At 66.2% G+C, this 21,437-nt stretch overlaps 1 protein-coding gene across 1 annotated transcript in view; it reads left to right on the top strand.

Annotated features, from left to right (window-relative positions):
* The window catches only part of ST14 (ST14 transmembrane serine protease matriptase), a 36,650-nt gene extending 23,192 nt beyond the window's left edge, over positions 1-13,458 (top strand). The window contains exons 3-19 of the mRNA XM_077894192.1: positions 159-286; positions 476-546; positions 1,236-1,393; positions 1,585-1,620; positions 1,884-2,124; positions 4,185-4,324; positions 4,638-4,735; positions 5,363-5,472; positions 5,558-5,688; positions 6,874-6,978; positions 7,203-7,313; positions 7,408-7,521; positions 7,869-7,991; positions 8,444-8,630; positions 11,876-12,150; positions 12,568-12,704; positions 12,864-13,458. Coding sequence (XP_077750318.1) covers positions 159-286; positions 476-546; positions 1,236-1,393; positions 1,585-1,620; positions 1,884-2,124; positions 4,185-4,324; positions 4,638-4,735; positions 5,363-5,472; positions 5,558-5,688; positions 6,874-6,978; positions 7,203-7,313; positions 7,408-7,521; positions 7,869-7,991; positions 8,444-8,630; positions 11,876-12,150; positions 12,568-12,704; positions 12,864-13,025 — 2,327 coding nt within the window. The 3' untranslated portion in view covers positions 13,026-13,458. The remainder of the gene's footprint in view (positions 1-158; positions 287-475; positions 547-1,235; positions 1,394-1,584; positions 1,621-1,883; positions 2,125-4,184; positions 4,325-4,637; positions 4,736-5,362; positions 5,473-5,557; positions 5,689-6,873; positions 6,979-7,202; positions 7,314-7,407; positions 7,522-7,868; positions 7,992-8,443; positions 8,631-11,875; positions 12,151-12,567; positions 12,705-12,863) is intronic.
* The last annotated feature ends 7,979 nt before the right edge of the window (positions 13,459-21,437 follow it).

Genomic DNA, 21,437 nt, shown 5'->3' on the forward strand with positions numbered 1-21,437 from the left:
CGCCTGGTGCCTCCTGGCCCCTCCTGGTCCCTCCTGGCCCCTCCTGGCCCCTCCGGGCCCCTCCTGGCATTCACTCCCCGAGGGCTACGAGGGCAGCATGAGGACACTGGGGGTGATGGTGACCACCGCTGAGCATCCTCTTTCTCTGCCTCCCATAGACCAGAACATGCGGGTTCAGAAGATCTTCAATGGCTACCTGAGGATCACCAACGAGAACTTCGTGGATGCCTATGAGAACTCCAACTCCACGGAGTTTGCAAACCTGGCCAACAGGGTGAAGGAAGCGGTGAGTCCGGTCCCGGGGCAGGGAGCCCCGGCCCTGCTGTCAGCCCTGGCGCACCCGCCCTCGCCCAGGCCCAAAGGACACGGCTCCCTTCCCTCCAGATCCCTGGCAGGCGCCTGGGAAGGGGGCACAGGTCGGGGGGTGCTGTTGCCGCTCTCCGGCCCGCTTGTGAGCCCCGTCTCCTTCCCCCAGCTCAAGCTGTTGTACAGTGGGGTGCCGTCCCTGGGCCCCTACCACAAGAAGTCGATGGTGACCGCCTTCAGGTGGGTGCTGGGGAGAGGGCTGGTGGGGCAGGGAGCTCGCAGCCGGAGGAGTGGGCCTGGGGAGCCAGGCCCGTTCGTCCCTCGGAGCCGCCGTTGTGCGCCCTCCCGGGCAGGGCGACCATAAGGATGTGGCCAGGGGACCTGGGGCCAGGGCAGGTGGCCTGTCTGCCACATAAGCGGCTCAGTAACGGTGGTGACCGTTCATTACTTTTCCAAATCTGGGCTTGGAGGGCTTCAGCGAGGCTCCACATTTTCCTTCCTTAACCGCCTTCAATACACTGTTTTTAAAAAATAGACTATCTCAAGGGGACTTTCGGTTTTGTTTGATTTACTGTGTACGAACGCCGTGCGGCAGGTGGCATTCTCATCCCGTCTCCAAGTCGAGGAGACAGACCCGGGGGCTTGGGGGTCAGTGTGCCCAGCCCAGGCTGCTGCCCAGCTCCCCAGCCCTGAGCGGCCCCAGAGCACGTCCGGGCGGGCGCCGAGACCGAGAGGAGAGGGAACAGGGCACGGGCTCTGGCTTCAGGGATCCAAGGGAGGGCAAGCGTGAGGAATCTGGGGCGGGCCCCTGCCTGGAGGAGGGTGTCTGGGGGCCCGAGCCGTCCCATCTGCGCCCGGCACCTGGGGGGGCGAGGGGACAGGGGGAGCCCGGTGCCCAGCCACGCCCCAGCCTCACGCCTCTCCCCCAGCGAGGGCAGCATCATCGCCTACTACTGGTCCGAGTTCAGCATCCCCCAGTACCTGGTGGAGGATGCCGAGCGCGTCATGGCCCAGGAGCGGGCGGCCGTGCTGCCGCCCCGAGCCCGCGCCCTCAACTCCTTCGTGCTCACCTCGGTGGTGGCCTTCCGTGAGTACGGGGCGCCAGGCGTGGGCAGTTGCCGGGCGGTGGGGGGAGGCGCAGGCCCGGCCTGGCCCGTGGCGGGGAGCCACGCTCCTGAGCAGGTGCAGGGACGAGAGGATGCCCGCGCCCGGAGCAAGGAAGCAGGAGCGGGGACCTTGCACGTTGGTAACCGCTCTGTCCTCCTCCTTCTTCTTCAGCCACTGACCCCAGAACAGTACAGACCGCCCAGGACAGTAAGTATCCTGCCCTCCTCCCAGACCAGAGGGGCGGTGTGGCCAGATGGGGGCCCCCACGCCCCACGCGTGCACGCAGCCCCCGCCTGTCCCAGGCCACAAGAAGCCCCCTCTTCCATCCGTCGGGGGTCCAGCGAGGCCGGGGACACCTCAGAGGGGCCAGGCCCGGGTGCAGCGTCAGGAAGGCCCTGGGTGGCTGCCCCCGCCGCCGCTGGCCGCCTCTGCCCAGCGCTGCCCCCGCGGCCTCTCTGTGTCCCACGCAGACAGCTGCAGCTTCGCCCTGCACGCCCGGAGCGGGGAGCTGATGCGCTTCACCACGCCCGGCTTCCCCGACAGCCCGTACCCGGCCCGGGCCCGCTGCCAGTGGACCCTGCGTGGGGATGCCGACTTCGTGCTGAGCCTCACCTTCCGCAGCTTTGACGTCGCGACCTGTGACGACCGGGGCAGCGACCTGGTCATGGTGTATGACACCCTGAGCCCCGTGGAACCCCGGGCCGTGGTGCAGTGAGTGTCCCGGGGGCGCGGAGGTGGGCTGGGGGAGCGGAGCGTGGGCTGGAGCTGCGGCCGACGCTGGGCCCCTGCACGCCGCCGGGCATCAGAGGTCAGGGCGCGTGGTCCTCAGTGTGAGCTCCTGCAGAGCTCGGAGGTGACGTCCGCAGGTGGGCCGGGCGAGGAGGGCACACTGGGGCCGAGGGGCGGGGGGGGTGCAGACCCCACGTTGTTACCAGTTATGTGGAGGCCGATGGATCGGGAGACGCTGCCATTGAAGAGATCTTCTGTGACCCACAGTTACCATGGGCGGGGCCACAGGGGAGCCCCGGGTCGCCAGGAGGCTCGGGGGTGGAGGGAACATGGGCAAGGGCCTTTGTCGCGGTTTCCGGGCAAGACAAGGCAAGGCAGCTCCGCAGGTTTCGGGGTCGGCTGGTTTTATAATTCCGGGGGGTTCTGGGGCACAGCGCCGTGTCTCGTCGCCTGGCACCTGGTCGTGGGGTGCTAGGGCGGGTGATGGCGGCCTGGAGACCAGCCCCGGGATGAGCCCCGGGGAGGAGGCGGTTAGGGAGTGCGCTCTGCGTTGAGTGTGTGCGTGCGAAGGGCTTGCCCCAGGGTGATCGGCCGCTCCGGGGGCTCCCGGTCCCGGGGACAGCCTGTCCAGGGGCGGCACGGCCCAGCGGCCACACCGTGCACCTGCTGACCTGCTGAGCTGGGGTGCCGGGGTGCTGGCGCGGCTCACGGTGCCTGCCTCAGTGGGCCACCTTCTCCGGCCGCCCGCGGAAATGAGCGGGGCAGACGTTTCGTGGTGAATAACGGGGTAACGTCCCGGCTCCGGCCGGGATGGGAGCGTCTGCGGCCGCCGCTGGGCAGCCGGCTCCAGTGTGTGTGCGGGGCGCGGTCCCCCTCTGGCTTCTGGGTCGTACAACGAAGGCAGCACACGGCTCCGGGGGGAGAAGGCGGGGAATAGCTGCGCCCGAGAGCTCAAGCCCCCATCGTGACCGCCCCACCTGGACGTAATCACCGTCACATTCGTGTCGAAGGCCCGTCCACGCACGTGCTGTGCGGGTGTACGTGTGCTGGTCCGTCCCAGTCAGTCGGCTCAGCTCTGTCCTCGGTGACGGTTGCATCACCTGGCGGCACGTAGAGGCCGGTGACTCGGGCGTCAGCTGCGTGGGTTTTGGGGCCTGGATGCCCGAGTTTTGTTTTCAGCCCTTCCACTTATTAACTGTGGACCCTTGGGCGAGTTATTTTACTGGCTGTGCCTCAGTTTCCTTATTTGTGGAATGGGGGGGGTGCGGCTAGTATTTACTCGGTAGAGTTGTTAGGAAGAACTCACAGATACGCAGCTGAGCATGGAGCCGGGTGTGTTCCCGGGTGCTGGGGGAGCTCTCACTGTTACTGTTATTATTATGATTTATTTATTTTTTATTTATTTTTATTTATTTATTGTTATGATTTAGTCCATAGTTTAATGAATCTTCTGTAGTCAGACATTAGAGGTTTGTGAGTTTTTGCTGTTTTTTTTTTTGTTTTTTTTTGTTTTTACTTTTTAAAATATTGCATTTAGGGCAGCCCTGGTGGCTCAGCGGTTTAGCGCCGCCTGCAGCTCAGGGCATGATCCTGGAGTCCCGGGATCGAGTCCTACATTGGGCTCCCTGCAGGGAGCCTGCTTCTCCCTCTGCCTGTGTCTCTGCCTCTCCCTAGCTCTGTGTCTCTCATGAATAAAAATTTAAAAAAATAATAAAATAAAATAAAAATTGCATTTATTGATTTGAGAAAAAGAGAGAGAGCAAGACCAGGCACAAGCAGGGGGAACAGCCGAGGGAGGGGGCGCTCCCGCTGAGCGGGGAGGCCGTGCAGGACCCCGGGACCGTGACCGGAGCCGAAGGCAGATGCTTCATCGACTGAGCCACCCAGGCGCCCCTGAGCTTCTGTGGTTTTAACTAAATCCGTGTTCAGGTCGTTTATGCAGGGAGGGGCTCTTGAGGGACCCCCCTTGGGCCTGGATGGGACCAGGGCCGGGCGCGGGGTCTGTGCGCTCCCTGTAACACGCGCCCCTTCTGCCCCCGCAGGCTGTGTGGCACCTACCCTCCCTCCTACAACCTGACCTTCCTCTCCTCCCAGAACGTCCTGCTCGTCACGCTGATCACCAACACGGAGCGGCGACACCCTGGCTTTGAGGCCACGTTCTTCCAGCTGCCTAAGCTGAGCAGTAAGGACGGGCGCGGCGGGGCCCAGGCGGGGCTGGCGGGGCCCAGGGGCCGGGCCGTCCGGCTGGGAACTGGCCGGGGTCGGTGACAGAGGTCGGTGACAGGTCCGAAGCTCGGAGCCGCGGGGCCTTTCGCCTCCTGTGTGGGTCGGGAGGCCTCCCTGGAGGGTCAGGCCCCGGCGTCAGACCTCCCGGCAGCGGTCGTGGAGCCTGCAGCTGCCCTGGCGCAAAGCCTGACGGACGGCGGGGCCCTCGGCCTGCCCGCCCGGCCACGGGGTCCTCGGTGCTCAGGCCCGTCTCCTGCCTCTCCTTTCAGGCTGTGGCGGCTCCTTACGCGGCAGCCAGGGGACCTTTAGCAGCCCCTACTATCCTGGCCACTACCCGCCCAACATGAACTGCACCTGGGACATTGAGGTAGGAGCCGGCGGGTGCCCGGGAGGGCAGGGGCTGGGGAGACGGAGGGCAGGGGGAGGGGGCGCCCCGGGATGGCACGAGGAGGGCAGGGAGAGGAGGTGGGCTCCCGAGCAGCCCCCAGAGCCAACTCGGCAGCCTGCAGCGCGGGGCAGGGTCAGGGGTGCGAGCTTGCAGCTGCCGCAGAAGCCGCTGGAATCCTAGCTCCTGCTCGGGGCTGCCTGGGGGACCCGGGCCGGTCCCCCTGCGCCTCGGCCTGCTCCCGGGTGGAAGGGGGGTGACGGCGGGTGGGCCTCTCAGAGGTAAAGTCAGGTAAAGTCACAGAATGTGCGCGAGTGCGGAGAAAGCACTTGCTAAAGGGCAGCGAGCGAGACCGGCGTCCTGGCGCCCAGGCCACCCTCGCGCCATCCTGGCTGCCCCGGCTGCCCTTTCCTCGACGGCGCCGGGAGGCCCGCACGCTCTCTAGGGGAACAGGGTGCCTGTCGCCTCTGAGTCTGGAGGTTCTTCCAAATGGCCAACCCGCATCCGTCCTGCTGCGTGTTCCGTGCCGCCCGCGGGCCCCCGCCCACAGCCCAGGTGGCGCTGGGTTTCGGGGGAAGCCGCAGAGACCCAGCGCGTGTCCCTCCCTAGGTGCCCAGCCACCAGAACGTGAAGGTGCTCTTCAAGGCCTTCTACATGCTGGAGCCCAACACCCCCCTGGGCACCTGCTCCAAAGACTACGTGGAGGTCAACGGGGAGAAGTGAGCGCCCTGGGGCGGCCGGTGCTGGGGGGGGTTGCCCCCAACCCCGCGGGACCCTCTTCCTACCGTCGAACACCCCCTCCAGGTACTGCGGAGAGAGGCCCCAGTTTGTGGTCACCAGCAGGAGCAACAAGATCACCGTTCGCTTCCACTCCGACCAGTCCTACACCGACACGGGGTTCTTGGCCGAGTACCTGTCGTACGATTCCAGTGACCGTGAGTACCCGTCTCCAGGGGGAGCGGCCCGGCTAGCGGGGCTGGATGGACCCTCCGGCTGCATCTTCCTAGCCTCGTGCTCCCCTGGTTCCGAGACACCAGGGCACATGGGGTGCGTACCACTCTGGCAGCCTTTTGAGGGAAAAATAAAACCCTGCCATAGATGCATTTACTGGAGAAGGCGACAGCGAGTGCTTGGTCCGCACGGTGCCCTGTAGCCCCCGCGAGGCACCGGGGCCCAAGGGGTCCCCCCGGCCCCCGAGCCGTCTGTCCCGTTGTTCCAGCATGGCCTTGACCCTGCCAATCCGTGCCTGACTTTGTGGCCTTTTAGCGCCTTCGGGACTAGTAGCGCGATTCTGAGACACGTGAGAATCCACGGGGCGTGGGCGCCGCAGTGACTACCCTGAGCTCCGACAGTCGGGTGGTCTCTCCCTCTCTTTCCCCAACTGCTGCGTGCGTGGCGGTTTTCCCACGGCGCTGACGGTTTGGTTCCGCCCGACGTCATGGAGACGGTTCCCGTCTGCACAGGATCCAGACTTAAGTTGCGGGCTCCGGCTCGGCTCGGCTCGGCTCCCGGAGCGGGACGAGGCGAACGACCCCTCTAATCAGTAACTAGAGCTCCCGGCGCGGAGCCAGGAGCGCCGCCCGCCCCCTGGCCCGGCTCTGTCACCGGCCTTGTGACATCAGCGGGCTGACACGTTTCCAGTTTTGGAAGCAGGGAAACGTGGGAAAGGCCTCAGAACTCAGGAAATCTCGGGGTGCCGCCTGACACCCGGAGCGGGTGCTCGCATCACCCATCTGCCAGGCTGCCGCTGCTCCGAGTGCGGCTGGGGGAGCCTGGCACTCGGGGGGTGTGGGCGGCCGGGGACACGGGCCAGGGGACAGGGCACAGCGGCCGCCTCCGTCCACCTTGTGTGGAGCCCCCTGGGGCTGCAGCCCGGCGGCCGGGAGGACCCCTCGCTGTGGCTCTGCGGCTGGCCACCCGGGCCGGCCGTGGGCGGTAGGTCCCCGCTGCACCAGCCCGCTGGGGCCCGGGACCCCTGCCCCTCTACACCAAGGGCCGGCCGGGGGACAGGGTCCTGTTTGGTTGTCAGTGTGGCCGTGAGGGCGGCCCCGAGGGAGGGCGGCTGGCGTGGATGGTGGGGCCGGTGGCCGCGGACCTGAGGCCCGCCCTGTCCCCCGCAGCGTGCCCGGGGAAGTTCATGTGTCACACGGGGAGATGCATCCGGAATGAGCTGCGCTGTGACGGCTGGGCTGACTGCACGGACTACAGCGACGAGCTCAACTGCCGTGAGTGCCCTGCCCGTGCCCTGTGCCCACCCCCCGCGCCCCTTCCCTCCCTCCCTCCCTTCCTCTGAGCAGACAGCACAGTGTTTCTGCAGTCCTGGGGTCAGTTCCATAGCCGGGGAGCCCCCCGCCCCCCAGCAGCTGTGGTTGCCGCTGCTTCCCCAGGGAGCAGTTCGCACTGGAGGCCTGGAGCCCGGCTCATGCTGCCCCCCCCTCGCTCCCTTTAGAATGCAACGACACCTACCAGTTCACGTGCAAGAACAAGTTCTGCAAGCCCCTCTTCTGGGTGTGCGACAGTGTGAACGACTGCGGAGACAACAGCGATGAGCAGGAGTGCAGTGAGTGTGGGGCGGGGCCAGCCCGCCTCCCTGCGGCCCACCCTCAGCAGGGGCCGCCGGGCCACCGCTCAGCGTTTGTGCCTCCCGCCCCCAGGCTGCCCGGCTCAGACCTTCAGGTGTGGCAACGGGAAGTGCCTCCCACAGAACCAGCAGTGTGATGGGACGGACAACTGCGGGGACGGATCCGATGAGGCCACGTGTGACCTGGGTGAGGCCTGGCCCAGCCCCACCTTCCTTTAGGGACTTCTCTCCTGGCGGGAGCAGGAAGGAAGGAGGTAGCCGTGGCCTCGCTCACACTGTAGGGTGTCCCAAGGTTGATGAGCACAAACCACCCTATGTGTGAAGCATGATGAGAAAGTGTGTCGGTGGGGGGAGAATGTTCCAGAAGGTGGAGAAACTCCGGTGGGGCTGGGAGCACATGGGCGTGGGCGTGGGCATGGGTGTGGATGGGTGGGGCCAGCCTGATGAGGGGTGTAAGGTGGACGGGTCATCAGGTTTCTGGTTGGGTGCTGTAAAGGAACTGATTCCCTGCCCCTTATACCTCTTGCTGTGCAGTGAGAACTGTGGCCTGCACCAAACACACCTATCGCTGCCACAACGGGCTCTGTTTGAGCAAGAGCAACCCCGAGTGTGATGGGAAGAAGGACTGTAGCGACGGCTCGGATGAGAAGGATTGCGGTGAGCAGGGCCGCTGCGCACGGTTGTGCAGGTTGTTCACTGGGCAAGGCCCCTACAGAGGTGCCAGTCATGCCAGTGCCTCACTCACCCGGCTCTGCCCTGGTGACAGGGTGTGTCTGCCCCGGGGGGAAGGATGATTGCTGTCCCCTGGGCCAGCTCTCGTCTGTCAGCAAGGAAGTCTAGGCAAATGACACTCAAATTAAATCCAGGCAAACCAGCAGGTGTCCGAAGGCCTCCAAAGGCATTTGGGCAGGAATGGGGAGGTGGAAGTGAGAGGGTTTGGGGTCTGGGGAGGGAGAGGGGCCAGGTGAAAGTCAGTGGGGTCTCCGAGTCTCAGAGATACTTGTAGGGGGTCCCCCGGAAAGGGGACGGCCTCCCACGGCCTCTGGGTCAGCCGGGCGCCGGTGCCCTGACCTCGACCCTCTGACCTTTGGGTTTTCTGCTTCTCCCAGACTGTGGGCTGCGATCGTTCACCAGGCAGTCCCGGGTCGTCGGGGGCACGAATGCGGACGAAGGCGAGTGGCCCTGGCAGGTGAGCCTCCACGTGCTGGGCCAGGGCCACGTGTGCGGGGCTTCCATCATCTCTCCCAACTGGCTGGTGTCGGCCGCTCACTGCTTCATCGACGACCGAGGATTCAGGTAGGCCGGCAGGGCATCCCTTCTGTGTTTTCTTTCTCCCCGAGTGTACGTCATGCCAGGGTGGCACTGCTGGGGCTTCACAGCAGTGATCACAGACACAGACTTAGGTACCGCGGTATCCGGATGCCCCTCCAGAAGCCCAGTTACCGTGTGACTGCACCTGCTCCCATTACGTTCCCATTTTGCAGAAATGAAGGGTCAGGGAGGTAAGGACAGGTGCTCGAGGGCACGCAGCTAGCGAGTGGCACAGAGAGACTGGAGCCCGTGTGCGGATGCCAAGGCTCATGGGGTCAGTGTGCATGGGGGATCCTCGGCACTGGCTGACTCAAGACTCACGTTCATGCTCCAGCCCTGCTTGCCCGGTGACCTTGGGCAAGTCATGCTCGCCTCCTGGGCCTCAGATCCCTCCGCAGTAAGGGGGACACGGTGAGTTCCTGTCCTTGGAGTTGTGAGAGTGACGTGTTCCTGCTCCTGAGACGCTCTGCACCTGGCACGCCGTGTGCTCTGCCCACGGGAGCCTTGCGTCCTCCGGCACACTCAGCCCGGCATGGGGAAGGTCTCTCAGGAGGGGTCATGTTGGCCTCCCAGGACGGGGGCGCAGGGGCAGGTGGCCTGCCCAGGCCCGGGGCTCCTTGTGTCCTCGTGCCAGCCTGCCCAGGCCCTCTGGCCGCCGGCCATCGGGGGAGTCTGTTGGGACCGCTTCCTCCCGGAGGAACAAGCACAGGGGAGGGAGCAGAGCCTTCCGGGGGATCCCCACCCTCTGCTGGCTGCGCGAAGGAGGGTGGCTGGGCTGTAGTCCCCCTCCTGCCGCTGGCAGGAGAGCCAGGGCCCAGGCAGGTGCATGTGGGCGTGGCTGATGGAGGTCACTCGGAGGTCAGGCGGGGATGGGGGAGCCGGGTCAGGGCCTTGTCCCCGGGGCCCTGCTGGACTGAAGGGCAGCGCACCCCAGCTGGCCCCCTCCCTCGTTTTTGTCACGCTTTGCTCTGCCCCGGGCAAAAGTGGTTTTGATCCTCTTCGGGAGGGTGGGAGCTCACTGCAGAACTTGTAACACTGTTTACCCTGGGATAGAGACGGGGTTCCGCACGCCGTCACCCAGTTTCCCTGGCTGTGCACCGGTGTGGCCCCCGCACGGCAAGGCTCACCCTGGGCCCCTGCTAGGAGCCCCAGAGCCCCCGCGGGCTCACCTGGCCTTCCGTGGCTTGCACACTCAGCTCCCCTGGGCGCCAGAGCCCGTCCGCGTTACCACTTTGCCTTCTGTTGTCCCGTGTCCCCAGGCTGCGATCAGGCCGCGTCTTTGTTTCTGTGATCGTGACAGTCTGGAGGCCAGGGGTCCTGTCAAATGCCGCCCCCCCGCCCCCCCCCCCCCCCCCCCCCCCGGCTCGTCTCATGTTCGTGTGATACTAGACATGGCTTCTGAGGGTTTGGAAAGAAGGTCGCGCCCCGTCAGCCGGCCCAGGATGCCGGCCAGACGTCGCCGGTTAATGTGGGTCTTTCTCCTTGGGCCCACGCGGTGCTTGCCAGGGCTCCCCACGCTCAAGCCCCCCTTTCTTTATTCTTTGGGACTGAGGCAGCGTGCAGCTCTTCTGTGAGGAAGCTTCGGCCCTTCCCTTCCACGCTATTGATATTCGTGTGGACTCTCGCACACTCGCGTCTCCTTTGGGTTGTAACCCAATGCCCTGCTTGTGGCTCAGACTCTTCCAGATTTGACCACTGCTGTCTCCTCAAGTTTGGCCCGTGTCCCTTTGATCGGCCCCCATTCTTTGGTTCTTTTGAGCCACTTCTGTCCTTTCGGGCCTTCCCAGGGGCTCTTGGCGCGTCTTGTATTTGCGCAGGCCCAGGCCTGGAATTAGCCTTCCCGCCAGGGATCCCGTTGAGTGGGACCCAGCCCGAGGCACTCGGTGTCCTCAGAGTTGCCACAGCCCCGCTGCTTCCAGACCCTCCACACGGCAAGCCCGGATCCCCATGTATGCCTCCCCCCGCCCTTGGTTCCTCCTCTCTCCTTGTCTTGCTTCATCACTGAATTTCTCATTTCCTCTTCCATCTTCTCTTGATTCCCAGTCAGCCTTCCTTGAGAAAGAGTGTGGTCCATGCAGGCGACACTGTTGCTGTGGTTACTGCGGGGGCCCCAGATGGATCAGGCTTCTTCCCTGCACTTCCCAGGCTTCTGGGGGGGGGGGGCCTGCTACGTCATGTGTGCTCATGCACACACATGCGTACATGCACACACATACACGCAAACGCATATATGCACACACATGCAGGCACACATGCACACGTGTGCACACACACATGAATGTGTGCCCACACACTTGCATGCACGTACATGTATACATGCACACACATACGTGAATGTACACGTGCACATGCACATACGTACATGCGCCCACGGTGTGTGCTGTGTGGGGATGGATGGTGCACAGGTTACCTAAGCCCTGTGGGTAGGCCGAGAATCGGGCCCTGGGCAGGGGAGGGAGACCTGGGAGTGCCTCTGGGAGCAGGAGCATCTGATGTTCTGGGTGCTATTGGGGATGTCATTGTTTTGGGATCATTTTTTGGAAAAATCCTGAGCTTTTCTTGCTACCTCTAATTGCACGCCCTTCTCCCCTACTCCCCTATCTCCTCCCCCACACCGGGGATTAGCTCCCAGCAGTGTCAGTGTGTCATCCTTATGTGTTCAGTCTGCCAGTATACAGGGTACCGTTTGGAGTTGTGACTCGTGTCCCACTACCAATAGCAAACCTCGTAGACGTGGTTCAGCCTACTTCCCAACTCATTTTGTTCTTAGAGTACATACCGCTGTTAAAAGAGTCTGTGTTGAGTTCTGTGTTATGCCTTCTGTGGAAGATCAGATCACTAAGAAATCTATCTATCTATATATATATCCATGAGAGACACAGAGGGAGGCAGAGACACAGGCAGAGGGAGAAGCAGGCTCCATGCACTGGGAGCCCGACGCGGGACTCGATCCCGGGTCTCCAGGATCACACCCTGGGTGGAACTCAGCGCTAAACCGCTGAGCCACCTGGGCTGCCCTAAGAAGTATATTTTTGGCATCAGAAGAAAATGTATTAAAAGAAGGAAACAAGGGGGTCGAAGGGGATGAGTGCTTGGCGGCAGCCGCCAGCGGTTTCGGTGGAGGGCTGCAGCTGCTCGGAAGCCTCGGCCCACTGGCCACGGGGGCAGCAGCAGGTGGCCGGCCTCGGTGGGCGCTGGGCTCACCGCAGCTGCCGGGGCTCCTGTCCCAGGTACTCGGACCACATGGTGTGGACCGCCTTCCTGGGCCTGCATGACCAGAGCAAGCGCAGCGCCACTGGGGTGCAGGAGCTCGGCCTCAAGCGCATCATCTCCCACCCTTACTTCAACGACTTCACCTTCGACTATGACATTGCGCTGCTGGAGCTGGAGAAGGCGGCCGAGTACAGCAGCACCGTGCGGCCCATCTGCCTGCCCGAGACCTCGCACAGCTTCCCCGCCGGCAAGGCCATCTGGGTCACCGGCTGGGGTCACACGCAGGAAGGAGGTGAGTGGGCTGGCGGGGCCAGGTGTCCAGGAGCGAGCGGCGCCGGGGCTCCGGGTGGAAGGCCGGCCAGGCCCCTGGAGGCAGCCGCGTGTGATGCAGGCCTGGGCGGGAGCCCGGGCTCCCCGTCCTTCTGCCTCCATCCAAGGCCGGTGGTGGGGACACGTGTATGGGAAGCTCCGCTCTGCGACAGCGCCGCGGGCTCTGTAGAGCGCAAGCGGAGAAGGAAGAGCCCGACTTGGGGCGCTCCTGCCTTGCACGACCCGCGGCGCCCCCTCCTGTCCCTTCCCACGCCGCTTCCCGGCGACGCCCCGTCCCCCGCCCCCTGCCCCTCGGCTGGGTGGCAGCAGCTCCTGGAGCCCTTGGGGCTGCGAGGCCCCTGCCCTGGGATGGCCCGCGTCAGCCTCGTCCCCCGCCCAGGCTCCGGCGCGCTGGTCCTGCAGAAGGGCGAGATCCGCGTCATCAACCAGACCACCTGTGAGAGCCTGCTCCCGCAGCAGATCACGCCGCGCATGATGTGCGTGGGCTACCTCAGCGGCGGCGTGGACGCCTGCCAGGTGCGGGCGAGGCGGGGCGGCCCGGCGAGGGGGCGGGGCCGGGCGGGGGCGGAGACCGGGCAGGGGGCGGGGCGGGGCGGAGCGCGGGCAGGGGCCGGGGCCGGGGCAGGGGCAGGGGCCGGGGCCGGCCCTCACGCCTCGGCGCGGGTCTCCCCGCAGGGCGACTCCGGGGGTCCCCTGTCCAGCGTGGAGGCCGACGGGCGGATCTTCCAGGCCGGCGTGGTGAGCTGGGGCGACGGCTGCGCTCAGAGGGACAAGCCGGGCGTGTACACGAGGCTCGCTGTATTTCGGGACTGGATCAGAGAGGAGACTGGGGTGTAGGTGCAGGGCCATCCGCGGCCACCCCGGCGTGCGCACGTGCGGGCCAAGGACAGGACCGCTCACGGCACCCCTGACTTGGGCGCCCCGGAACCCAGACTGTGAACCCAATCCCCAGGCCTCCGGAGAGGGCGCCCGGGCCTCCAGAGCAGCGCATGCAGGTGGGCGGAGGACGCTGGCCGCGCGGGGGCGCAGGCGTGAGGACTCAGCCTCCCGCCCGGAGGCCTGCCCGCCCTGCCCCCCCTGCCCCCCTGCCCCCCGGCGCAGGGGCCCTGCAGGGCTGCCCCGGGATCCCTGCCGTGGGGCCGTGGCGCGGTCGGTTCCTAGGCCAGAGACCCTGGAAGACACGCGGGCCTATGATCTGAATTTTTACCAGCTCCTAGGGTGGGCTTCAGTGTGTGTATTTGTGTGTATGAGTAAATTGTTTTTAGGTAAATTGTTTTCTCACTGGTCTTACTGCGGGCGCCCTTTCCGCCTTCCTCGTACCCCAGTTGCAAGCAGTAAGCTGGATTGAAATTGCCCTCAGCACAGACGCTGGAGTCGGGCTAAGAGCAGGGGCCACGGGCCCTGTGGTCCCCTCCAGGCAGTAGGGGCCCATGTTCGCTTCTGAGAGCAGGGCCTGGTGCCCTGGAAGGAAGGGTATGTGGGGCCGAGAGGAGGCGGCGGAGTGCGGCCCTGCCCAGCCTGGGCGCCCTAGGAGAGGGGGAGCTGCGCCCCAGGAAGAAAGGAGGAAGTGTGGCTTTCCCTGAGGCCGTGCAGGGGGTCAAGGGCGATCTGTGCATCCGTGTGTGCACCTGTGCACGCAGGCGTGAGGGTACACGGGAAGCCACGCGGCCCAGGGTGGGCCCAGCAGAGGGTCCCTGAGCCGCGCGGGAGGCCTGGCGCCTTGCTGAAGTGTTCTCACACCTCCAGCGCACCTTCCTTGGTGTCTCCTTATTAGAATATTCTCTCTCTCCTTGCTCGGAGTGACACAGAGCGGTAGCATCAACCGTCTGCGGGGTGGAGGGCTCAGGGAATTCTCCAAGGGACATGTGAGAGCCTCTGTTCGCCAAGGCGGGATGCAAGTCGGGCTGGTGAAAGGCGGGGCTTAGAGAGAGGAGCCGGCGGCCGTGAACGATGATGGGCTGCTCTGGGCTGTCTCCGTATCCCTGGCCCAAACTGGCTCCTAGAAGATGCTAGTACGCGTTTGCTGAACGAATAGTCGCTGCCTTGCATGAGTGTGGGAACCAGAGGGAGGGACAGTCCGCTCACAGCCATCCGGACCGGCTTCTTGGAGGACCTGAGCTGCCTCTGATTTCAGCCCGAATGCTTTGCTCCCGGGAGGAAGGAGAAGCTCTGTCTTGGCACCTGAGCACGGATGCTGTGGGATTTGCCGTCCAGGGAAGGGGGAGGGCTCCATTCTCTAGCGAGGCCTGACAAGCAGCAGACAGACGCCGTTGTCAGGAGACCCCTGTGCAGCTGGCACCACGTTCTAAATGGTGACATCCAGGGAGGGGCTTCCCTGTGCTCTGCCTCCCCAGCACTCAGGGGCCCCGGGTCCCCGCCTCCACTCGGGTGTGGAGGTGGTGGCGGCCCACACAGTGTGTAGGGAGGCCAGCCAGTGCCTGCCAATAGTGTCCTCAGTCTCCCCCCATGGCCTGACTCCCTCCCCAGGAATGTAGGAGGACTTCACTGTGAAAGTCCCTTTGTCCCCTAAGGGTACCCCCTCTCTGTCACCCCCCTTTCCAATTTACTGGGGCTCCTCAGCCCTGTTGTTTTCCACCTGGGGGAGGGTTAAAAATACAGATAGTTCTTCAGCCCCCCCCCCAGGAGTCTCTGCGTGTTCCCCCAGTGTGGCCCCTGGGCCCTGGCACCGCCTGGGAAGGCTCTTGCTTCGCCCAGACCTCCTGCATCAGGAACTCCGGGCCAGGGCCGTGCAGTATGTGCATCAGCAGGTGTTCCAGATGATTCTAACCCACCAGCACTTCAGCAGCGGGCCCGCAGGCTGGCGGCACCGGCCTCCCCCGGGCCCAGGGCAGCGGAGTGAGGGTGCGTCCTGCGCTCCTGGCCCATCTCCGCGGCCTCAGTCCGTCCCTGGAAGCTCAGCGACGGGTCAGTTCCCTTAGAAAGACCGTGGAGCCAAATCCATTTCCTCCTGACTGGACAAGAATATAGGCCAGGAATCCTTAAGACGGGAAGTCAAGCTCCTCCCCGAGGCTCCTTAGCCTCCGAAGATCCATCTTTCTGAATCTCCCCAACTGTCTTGAATTTCAGTTGTTTTGGCCACCAGCCAAAAACCTTTACACTCAAGTTTAGTGAGTGTTTAATGCAATTGCATGGATAGGGAGTCTAGTCCAGATGTGGATTCCTTTTTTTTTTTTTTTTTAAGATTTTTTTATTTATTCCTGAGAGACACAGAGGCAGACACAGGCAGAGGGAGAAGCAGGCTCCCTGCGGGGACCCTGATGTGGAACTCGATCCCAGGACCCGGGGTCACACCCTGAGTGGAAGGCAGGCGCTCAACCACTGGGCCCCCCTTGTGCCCCCAGATGGAGATTGTGCAGGAATAACTGAGTTTGGATGAATTCGCGTGTTCTTTATAGACACCAGAGGGGCTCAGGTCCAGGGTCTCGGAGCCACAGAGGCCGCACAGCAGCAGCTCCGGGCTGCGGGCCACCCCAGGGGACCGGGCACGTCGCCTCTGGGGGGGCAGGTGGGGTGGCGAGCTGAAGGCTGCCACTTTTCAGGGGCTTCTTAGCGCGGTGCCGGCGGCGGCCAGTGGGCATCAGGCCCCGCATGAGGCTTTCCGGGCAGCCCCGTGGCCTCTCCGGTCCCCTGGGCCCTACTCTGCAGTCAGGGCCGCTGGCCCTCAGGCGGGACCTGGGCGACATACGTCCCCAGGGCAGCGTCCAAGGCAGTTTGGAGTGAGGACCACTGGGGGTGAGTGGGGGGGTAGGGGTTTCCGCTGAGGGCAGCGGGCGGGAGACCTCATGGGGGTCGCTCACCGCGGGCCGCTGGCTGTGACCTGTAGGCCCGTATGTTCTTACACACGTGCGCACGCACATGTACACGCACACAGACATTTGCGGGCGGGAGCAGGGTATGCATCGAGGGACCAACGTCTGGAATGGCCTATGTCACAGGGATGTGACCTGGCTGCTCCACCAGGACCCGCTCTCTTGGATGTAGGGGGGCCTCTGCGTTTTGGGCTTGAAAGGATGCTTTTCACCGTTCCAGGCTTGGAGTCCTGGGCGTGTGTGTGTCTGTGTGTGCACACGTGCTCTGTGCACCTGCAGCCACACGTAAGGGGAGGTGGATCTTGATGTCAGTGGTTCTCAGACATTGGAGTTTCTGGAACTGCACAGTTGTGCAAGTGCGTGGCCGCAGATCTCACACCTGACCGTGGGGCCCTTCTGGGTGTCCCTGGGGCTCTACTTAATTCCAGCCCCACAAGGACCCTGCGGCACTTCCCATGGCACAGACAGAAATCCTGGGTGCCAGGAGTTTTGGCCGCTGCCAGCGTCCCCTGCTGAGGACCTACTGGATCTAGGCATCGAGGGCTGGTGCCCTGGCCGCCCCGAGGGCTGTGAATCCTGCACTCCCCAGCCTTTCGCCAGAGGTAGCGGGTAGGATGGAGCAGGGCCGGGGGTGCCCGCCTCATAGGGAATGTCCAGCAGCCCGGGCACCAGCCCTCTGGGCGGCCCGACGGCGCCCCTGGGCTCCCCTGGCTGCCGGGCCACCTCAGCTGGCCCAGTAAGGGGTTGGCTGAGGGATGGCCGGAGGTGGGCGGAGACCGCTGTCCCAGGGCCGGTCCCTTTGGTCACACCGCCAGGATTCCTCGGGGTGACCCTCAGGAGGAGCGCCGGGAAAGCCACCAGAGACCAAACCCCAAGCAGGAACGGGAGTGTGTCACCTGCTCTGACCTCTCGGCATTACTTAAGAGACGGTTCAGGTTGTTCTCCCTCAAGATGACAAACACCGGCAGTGACAGCAGAGGGGGGACAGCAGAGGTCTTGAGCCATCGGCCTTGGCTCTGGGCCTGTGGGGTCCCTCGGGCTCCCCCCCAGCCGGAGGCCACCAGAGGCCCAGCTCCCGGAGAACCAGCCCTTCCGAGCTGGTGGCCGGGTGGGAGGTGAGAGGGAGCGAGCCCCCCGGGAAGGGGGGAGGCTGACCCCTGATCCCTGCTGCTGCAGAGTGGCTTGACCCCCCAGGAGCACCTGGGTCTGGCTAAGTGCTTCGGGGCTCAGATGGGCCCACAGGGATGATTTACGTCGGTGAAGACATCTGCTGCCCTGAAGGATCCCCTTTTCTTGTTGCGCTCCTTTCCTTCTCCGGGGGGGTGGACACCCCAGTCCCATTGTCTGCAGCTCCGAGGTGCGGTGTGTCAGTGCCCTGCCCTCCCACTGTCCCTCGGAGCCACTTCCAGCGCAGACTCTTCCACCAGGACGAGGCCTGTGTCCTTTCAAGGGACCTGCCCCCCGCCCCTGCGCCTTGGGTGTCGCCCCAGCCCGCAGCACCTGCGCCACGTCCTCCTCTACTCCCAACGGAGATTCTTAGCCTGCGCCCTTCTTCCAGGAGCTTCGGGAACACGATGGGGTGTGTGTGGTTGGGGGCGGGTGGTGGGAGTGGGGGGGGCGCTGGGGGGCAGGAGGGCCGCGCCGGGCTCCCCCCATGGTCGCAGGCCAGTCCCCGGAGCTGCGGCCCGGCCACCTGCCCCGACCCTGGCCGTCCCGCCAGCCGCTAGGGCCTGGAACCCGTGACAAGCTCCTTTGTGGGAGGGAGCCAGGGGGCCGGGTCACCGACGACCTTCGGGGTGATGGGGTGACGGCAGGGGGCCCCTGGTGTAGGCGGGGGCGACCTCCGGCTCCCTGGCCTGGCGGCCACGGGGGGGGGGGGGCGCTGCCCGGAAGCCTGTGGCCGCGGAGGGCAGGCTCCTAGCAGCTGTGAGGTCACAGGGTCACCCACCTGCCGGGCCGGGCCGCTGCGGGGCCTTCCCAGGTCGTGGAGGGCCGTCAGGGGCTCAGGGGAGCCTCCCCCTGATAGCGAGGGCCTGGGGGCGCCCGGCCACAACTGCGGGCGGCCACCTGTCCTCTGGGGGGGGCACCCTGAGGTCGCTCGCTGAGGCCTCCTGCGTGGCCGCTGGGCTGGACGCACGCCCAGGTGCGGCCCGAGTGAGGCCCGCGTCCCGCTGCCTCCAGGAGCAGCCCCGCCCCCCCCCCCCCCGCGGCCGCGACGCGCTGAGTCCAGGTTGAGTCCAGGCGCTCGCCCCTGCGCCCGCCGCTCCCCTGCGTCCTCCGCCGCGGCCACCCGTGCGGATGCGGACGAGTCCCCGCGGCCAGGGGGCCGAGCACGCGGTCGGGCCGTCATTCCCGGGGGGACCCCCGGCCGCGCCCCCCTCCTCCGCGCCCCCCGCGCCGCGAGGACAGCTCCGCCGTGGTCTATCCCAAGGCTTTGTTGAAACCCGGCAGGAGCCAGGGCCTGGGCGGCGCGGGGCGCGGGGCGCGGGGCGGGGGGCGGGTCCGGCTGCGGGTTCGGGCCGCGCGTGCTCGGGAGCAGCGGCAGGGGGCGCTCGCGCACCGCATCTCCTCGGAGCGGGCGGCGAGGCGGGCAGGCCCCGGGGCGGCTCTGGGCGCCCCCCGCCCCCCACTCCCTCCGGCCCGCGGGCGCGGCACCCCCGAGCGCCGAGGCGCTTTCCCGCGGCCTCAGTGGCTCCGCTCGCGCCGACGCCAACCCGGGAGACGGGGGGGGGCGGCCCGGAGCCCCCGGAGGCCCCGCCGTACCCGACGCGCGCTGGTGCCGAGCTGGGGGGCCTCGGTCGTGGGGCGCGCGGTGCGGGCGGCGTGGAAGTCCTCGGCCCGCCCCGGGCTGCCCGCCCGGCCTCTCCGCCCCCCGGCCTCGGCCACGCCCCCCGGCCGGGCCCCCTGGCGCTCCGGGCTCGTGCGCTCCGGTGCGGCGCGGGCGGGAGCGGCCGGGGCTGGCGGGGGCTGGCGGGGGGGGCCCTGCTTAGAGCAGCTCCCCGCGGCCCGCCCGGATCCCGGCCCTGCCCCTGCCCCGGCCCCGGCCCCGGCCCCGGAGGGCGGCCTCGGGCTCGGCCCCGTGGGTCCCGGCGGGGTGCGGGGCCGCGCGCTCGGGGCTCGCAGCGCGCAGGGCAGAGGCCCCGGGCGGGTCCCCAAGGGCTCGGGCCCCCGGGGCGGCGCTTAGGCGTCGGGCTCCTGGACGTTTTGTTCATCCGTGGGAGACGGGGGCGGGGCAGGCGCCGGCGGCGGGGGGCGGGCTCCCGCGGGGACTCGATCCCGGGCCGCGGGCTCCCGCCCAGGGAAGGCCCCGACCGCCGCCCCCGCGGGTCCCCACCGAGTCCGCGGCAGGCGGGGGCGCCCCGTGGCACCTCGCAGCGCTCAGCCCTCCAACGGGGCGCGGAGGGGCTCGCGGGGCACCCACGGACCCCTCGCCCCCTCCCCCCCCCCCCCGCCGCTCGGGGCTCCGTCTGCCTGGAAACCAGCGGCTCCCGCGTCGCCTCCGCTGTCCAGGCTCAGCCTCTTCCTCCCACGGCGCCTCCACCGAATCCGCGAATCGCCGCGGGGACCCCAACCCCGCCCCGCCCCGCCCCGCCCGCGCCCTGCTCGGCGCCCTCGCACTTGCTGTTCCCTCCCCTCCCCCGCCCCCCTCCGTCCTCCCCTGCCCCCCTCCTCGTCCTCCCTGCCCCCTCCTCGTCCTCCCCTGCCCCCTCCTCGTCTTCCCCTGCCCCCCTCCGTCCTCCCCTGCCCTCGTCCTCGTCCTCCCCTGCCCCCTCCTCGTCCTCCCTGCCCCCTCCTCGTCCTCCCCTGCCCCCCTCCCCTGCCCCCTCCCCGTCCTCCCGTGGACCATCCTCCTCCCCCCCCCGTCCTCCTGCTCCAGGCGGACCCGCAGGGCCTGGACCCGTGCGCTGCGCAGGCCGAGCGTCTCCTCTCCTCGGCCGTGATCTGAGCTCAGCCCTGGAACCGACGGCCACCCCGTTCTCCCGAGGACACGGAGGCCCCCCCAAAGCAACGGGAGGTCACCTAAGGATTGCAGGGGTCGAGGGAGTGGCAGGACCGGCCTGGGCCCCGCCGCCCCTGGGCTGGTCCCGGAGCTCCTGAGGGGACTCCTGGGCCATGGCCGTTGCCTCCGCGCCTGCCCTCTTAGCTCTTGATCCTTCCAGAGCAGGCCTCTCTGGCCGCATCCCGCGGTGGCCCCGCCTGGGCTGCCCGGGGACCTCCCCGGGGCGCAGGGCAGAGGGGCCCCCGCATTCCCTGCCCCGCCCGGCGGCCTCCCCCGTTCCGGCCTCCACTAGTCGGGGCCTCCTTCCAGGGAAGGCCCAGCTCCTCCGCGGCCTCCTCCACGCTGCCTTCCCTGATGCCTCCCGCCCCCTTCTCCCTCACACCTCCCACCACACTCTTCGGGGTTTCTCTCATGGCAACCGGTTATTTTAAATTTTGTCTCGAGAATTCTTTACCTCCTAAACCAGCATCTCCCAAAGTCAGGCTCCCGGCGCAGGAAGCCCTGGGAAGGGGACGCCCAGGGATGGACCTGGCGGGAGTCAACCTGCCAAAGGGCGGCCGGGCAGGGCAGCGCTCTAGAGAACAGTCTGGGGCAAGTCTGCAGACCGAGGACGCCTGTTCTCAGAACTACAGCCACACTCCCCGCGACCACATCCAGCCTGAGACCTCACACCTTCCTCTCCAAATGAGTAAGGTGGGTGCTGGCGGGCCCAGGCGGCCGAGCACGCGACTCTTGGTCTCGGGGTCAGGAGTTCGAACCTCACGTTGGACACAGAGGACTTTGAGAATTTTTGTTTGTTTTAAAAGAGATTATTTTATTTTATTATTTTTTTTGAGATTATTTTATTTAAAGATTTTATTTATTCATGAGAGACAGAGAGGGAGGCAGAGACCCAGGCAGAGGGAGAAGCAGGCTCCCTGCGGGGAACCCGAGGCAGGACTCGATCCCAGGACCCTGGGGTCACCCTGGGCCGAAGGCAGGCGCCCCACCGCTGCCCCCCCACCCCGCCCCAGTGTCCCTCGGGAGTAAGGCTCCGATACACGAGAGTCCTTGAGTTCACAGTGTCAGAGGCTCCGGGGGGGAAGACGGGACAGTCCCTGCAGCCCCAGGCAGTCAGGGAAGGGACACACTGCGGGCGGACGAGGCCTGTCACGCGGCTGCCATACACCGGGTGTGGTTGCGAGTATTTTACATAGAACTCACTTCACTCTCACAACTAGGGGCGCCTGGGGTGAGCATCGGTCTCGGCCCAGGTGGTGACCAAGGTCCTGGGGCGCGGCGGGAGTGCGCCAGCCGCCCCCCTCGTGTTCTCTGGCTCTGCCGAGAAAGCAAACCTTAAACGTGATTCTCGCCACCACGCGCGGCGAGCGAGGCGAGGAAGGGCTTGGTGCAGCCGGCCACGAGGTGCCGGCCGCCTGG

The sequence above is a fragment of the Canis aureus genome, chromosome 3 (assembly GCF_053574225.1).
Source record: "Canis aureus isolate CA01 chromosome 3, VMU_Caureus_v.1.0, whole genome shotgun sequence".
Classification (NCBI taxonomy): Eukaryota; Metazoa; Chordata; class Mammalia; order Carnivora; family Canidae; genus Canis; species Canis aureus.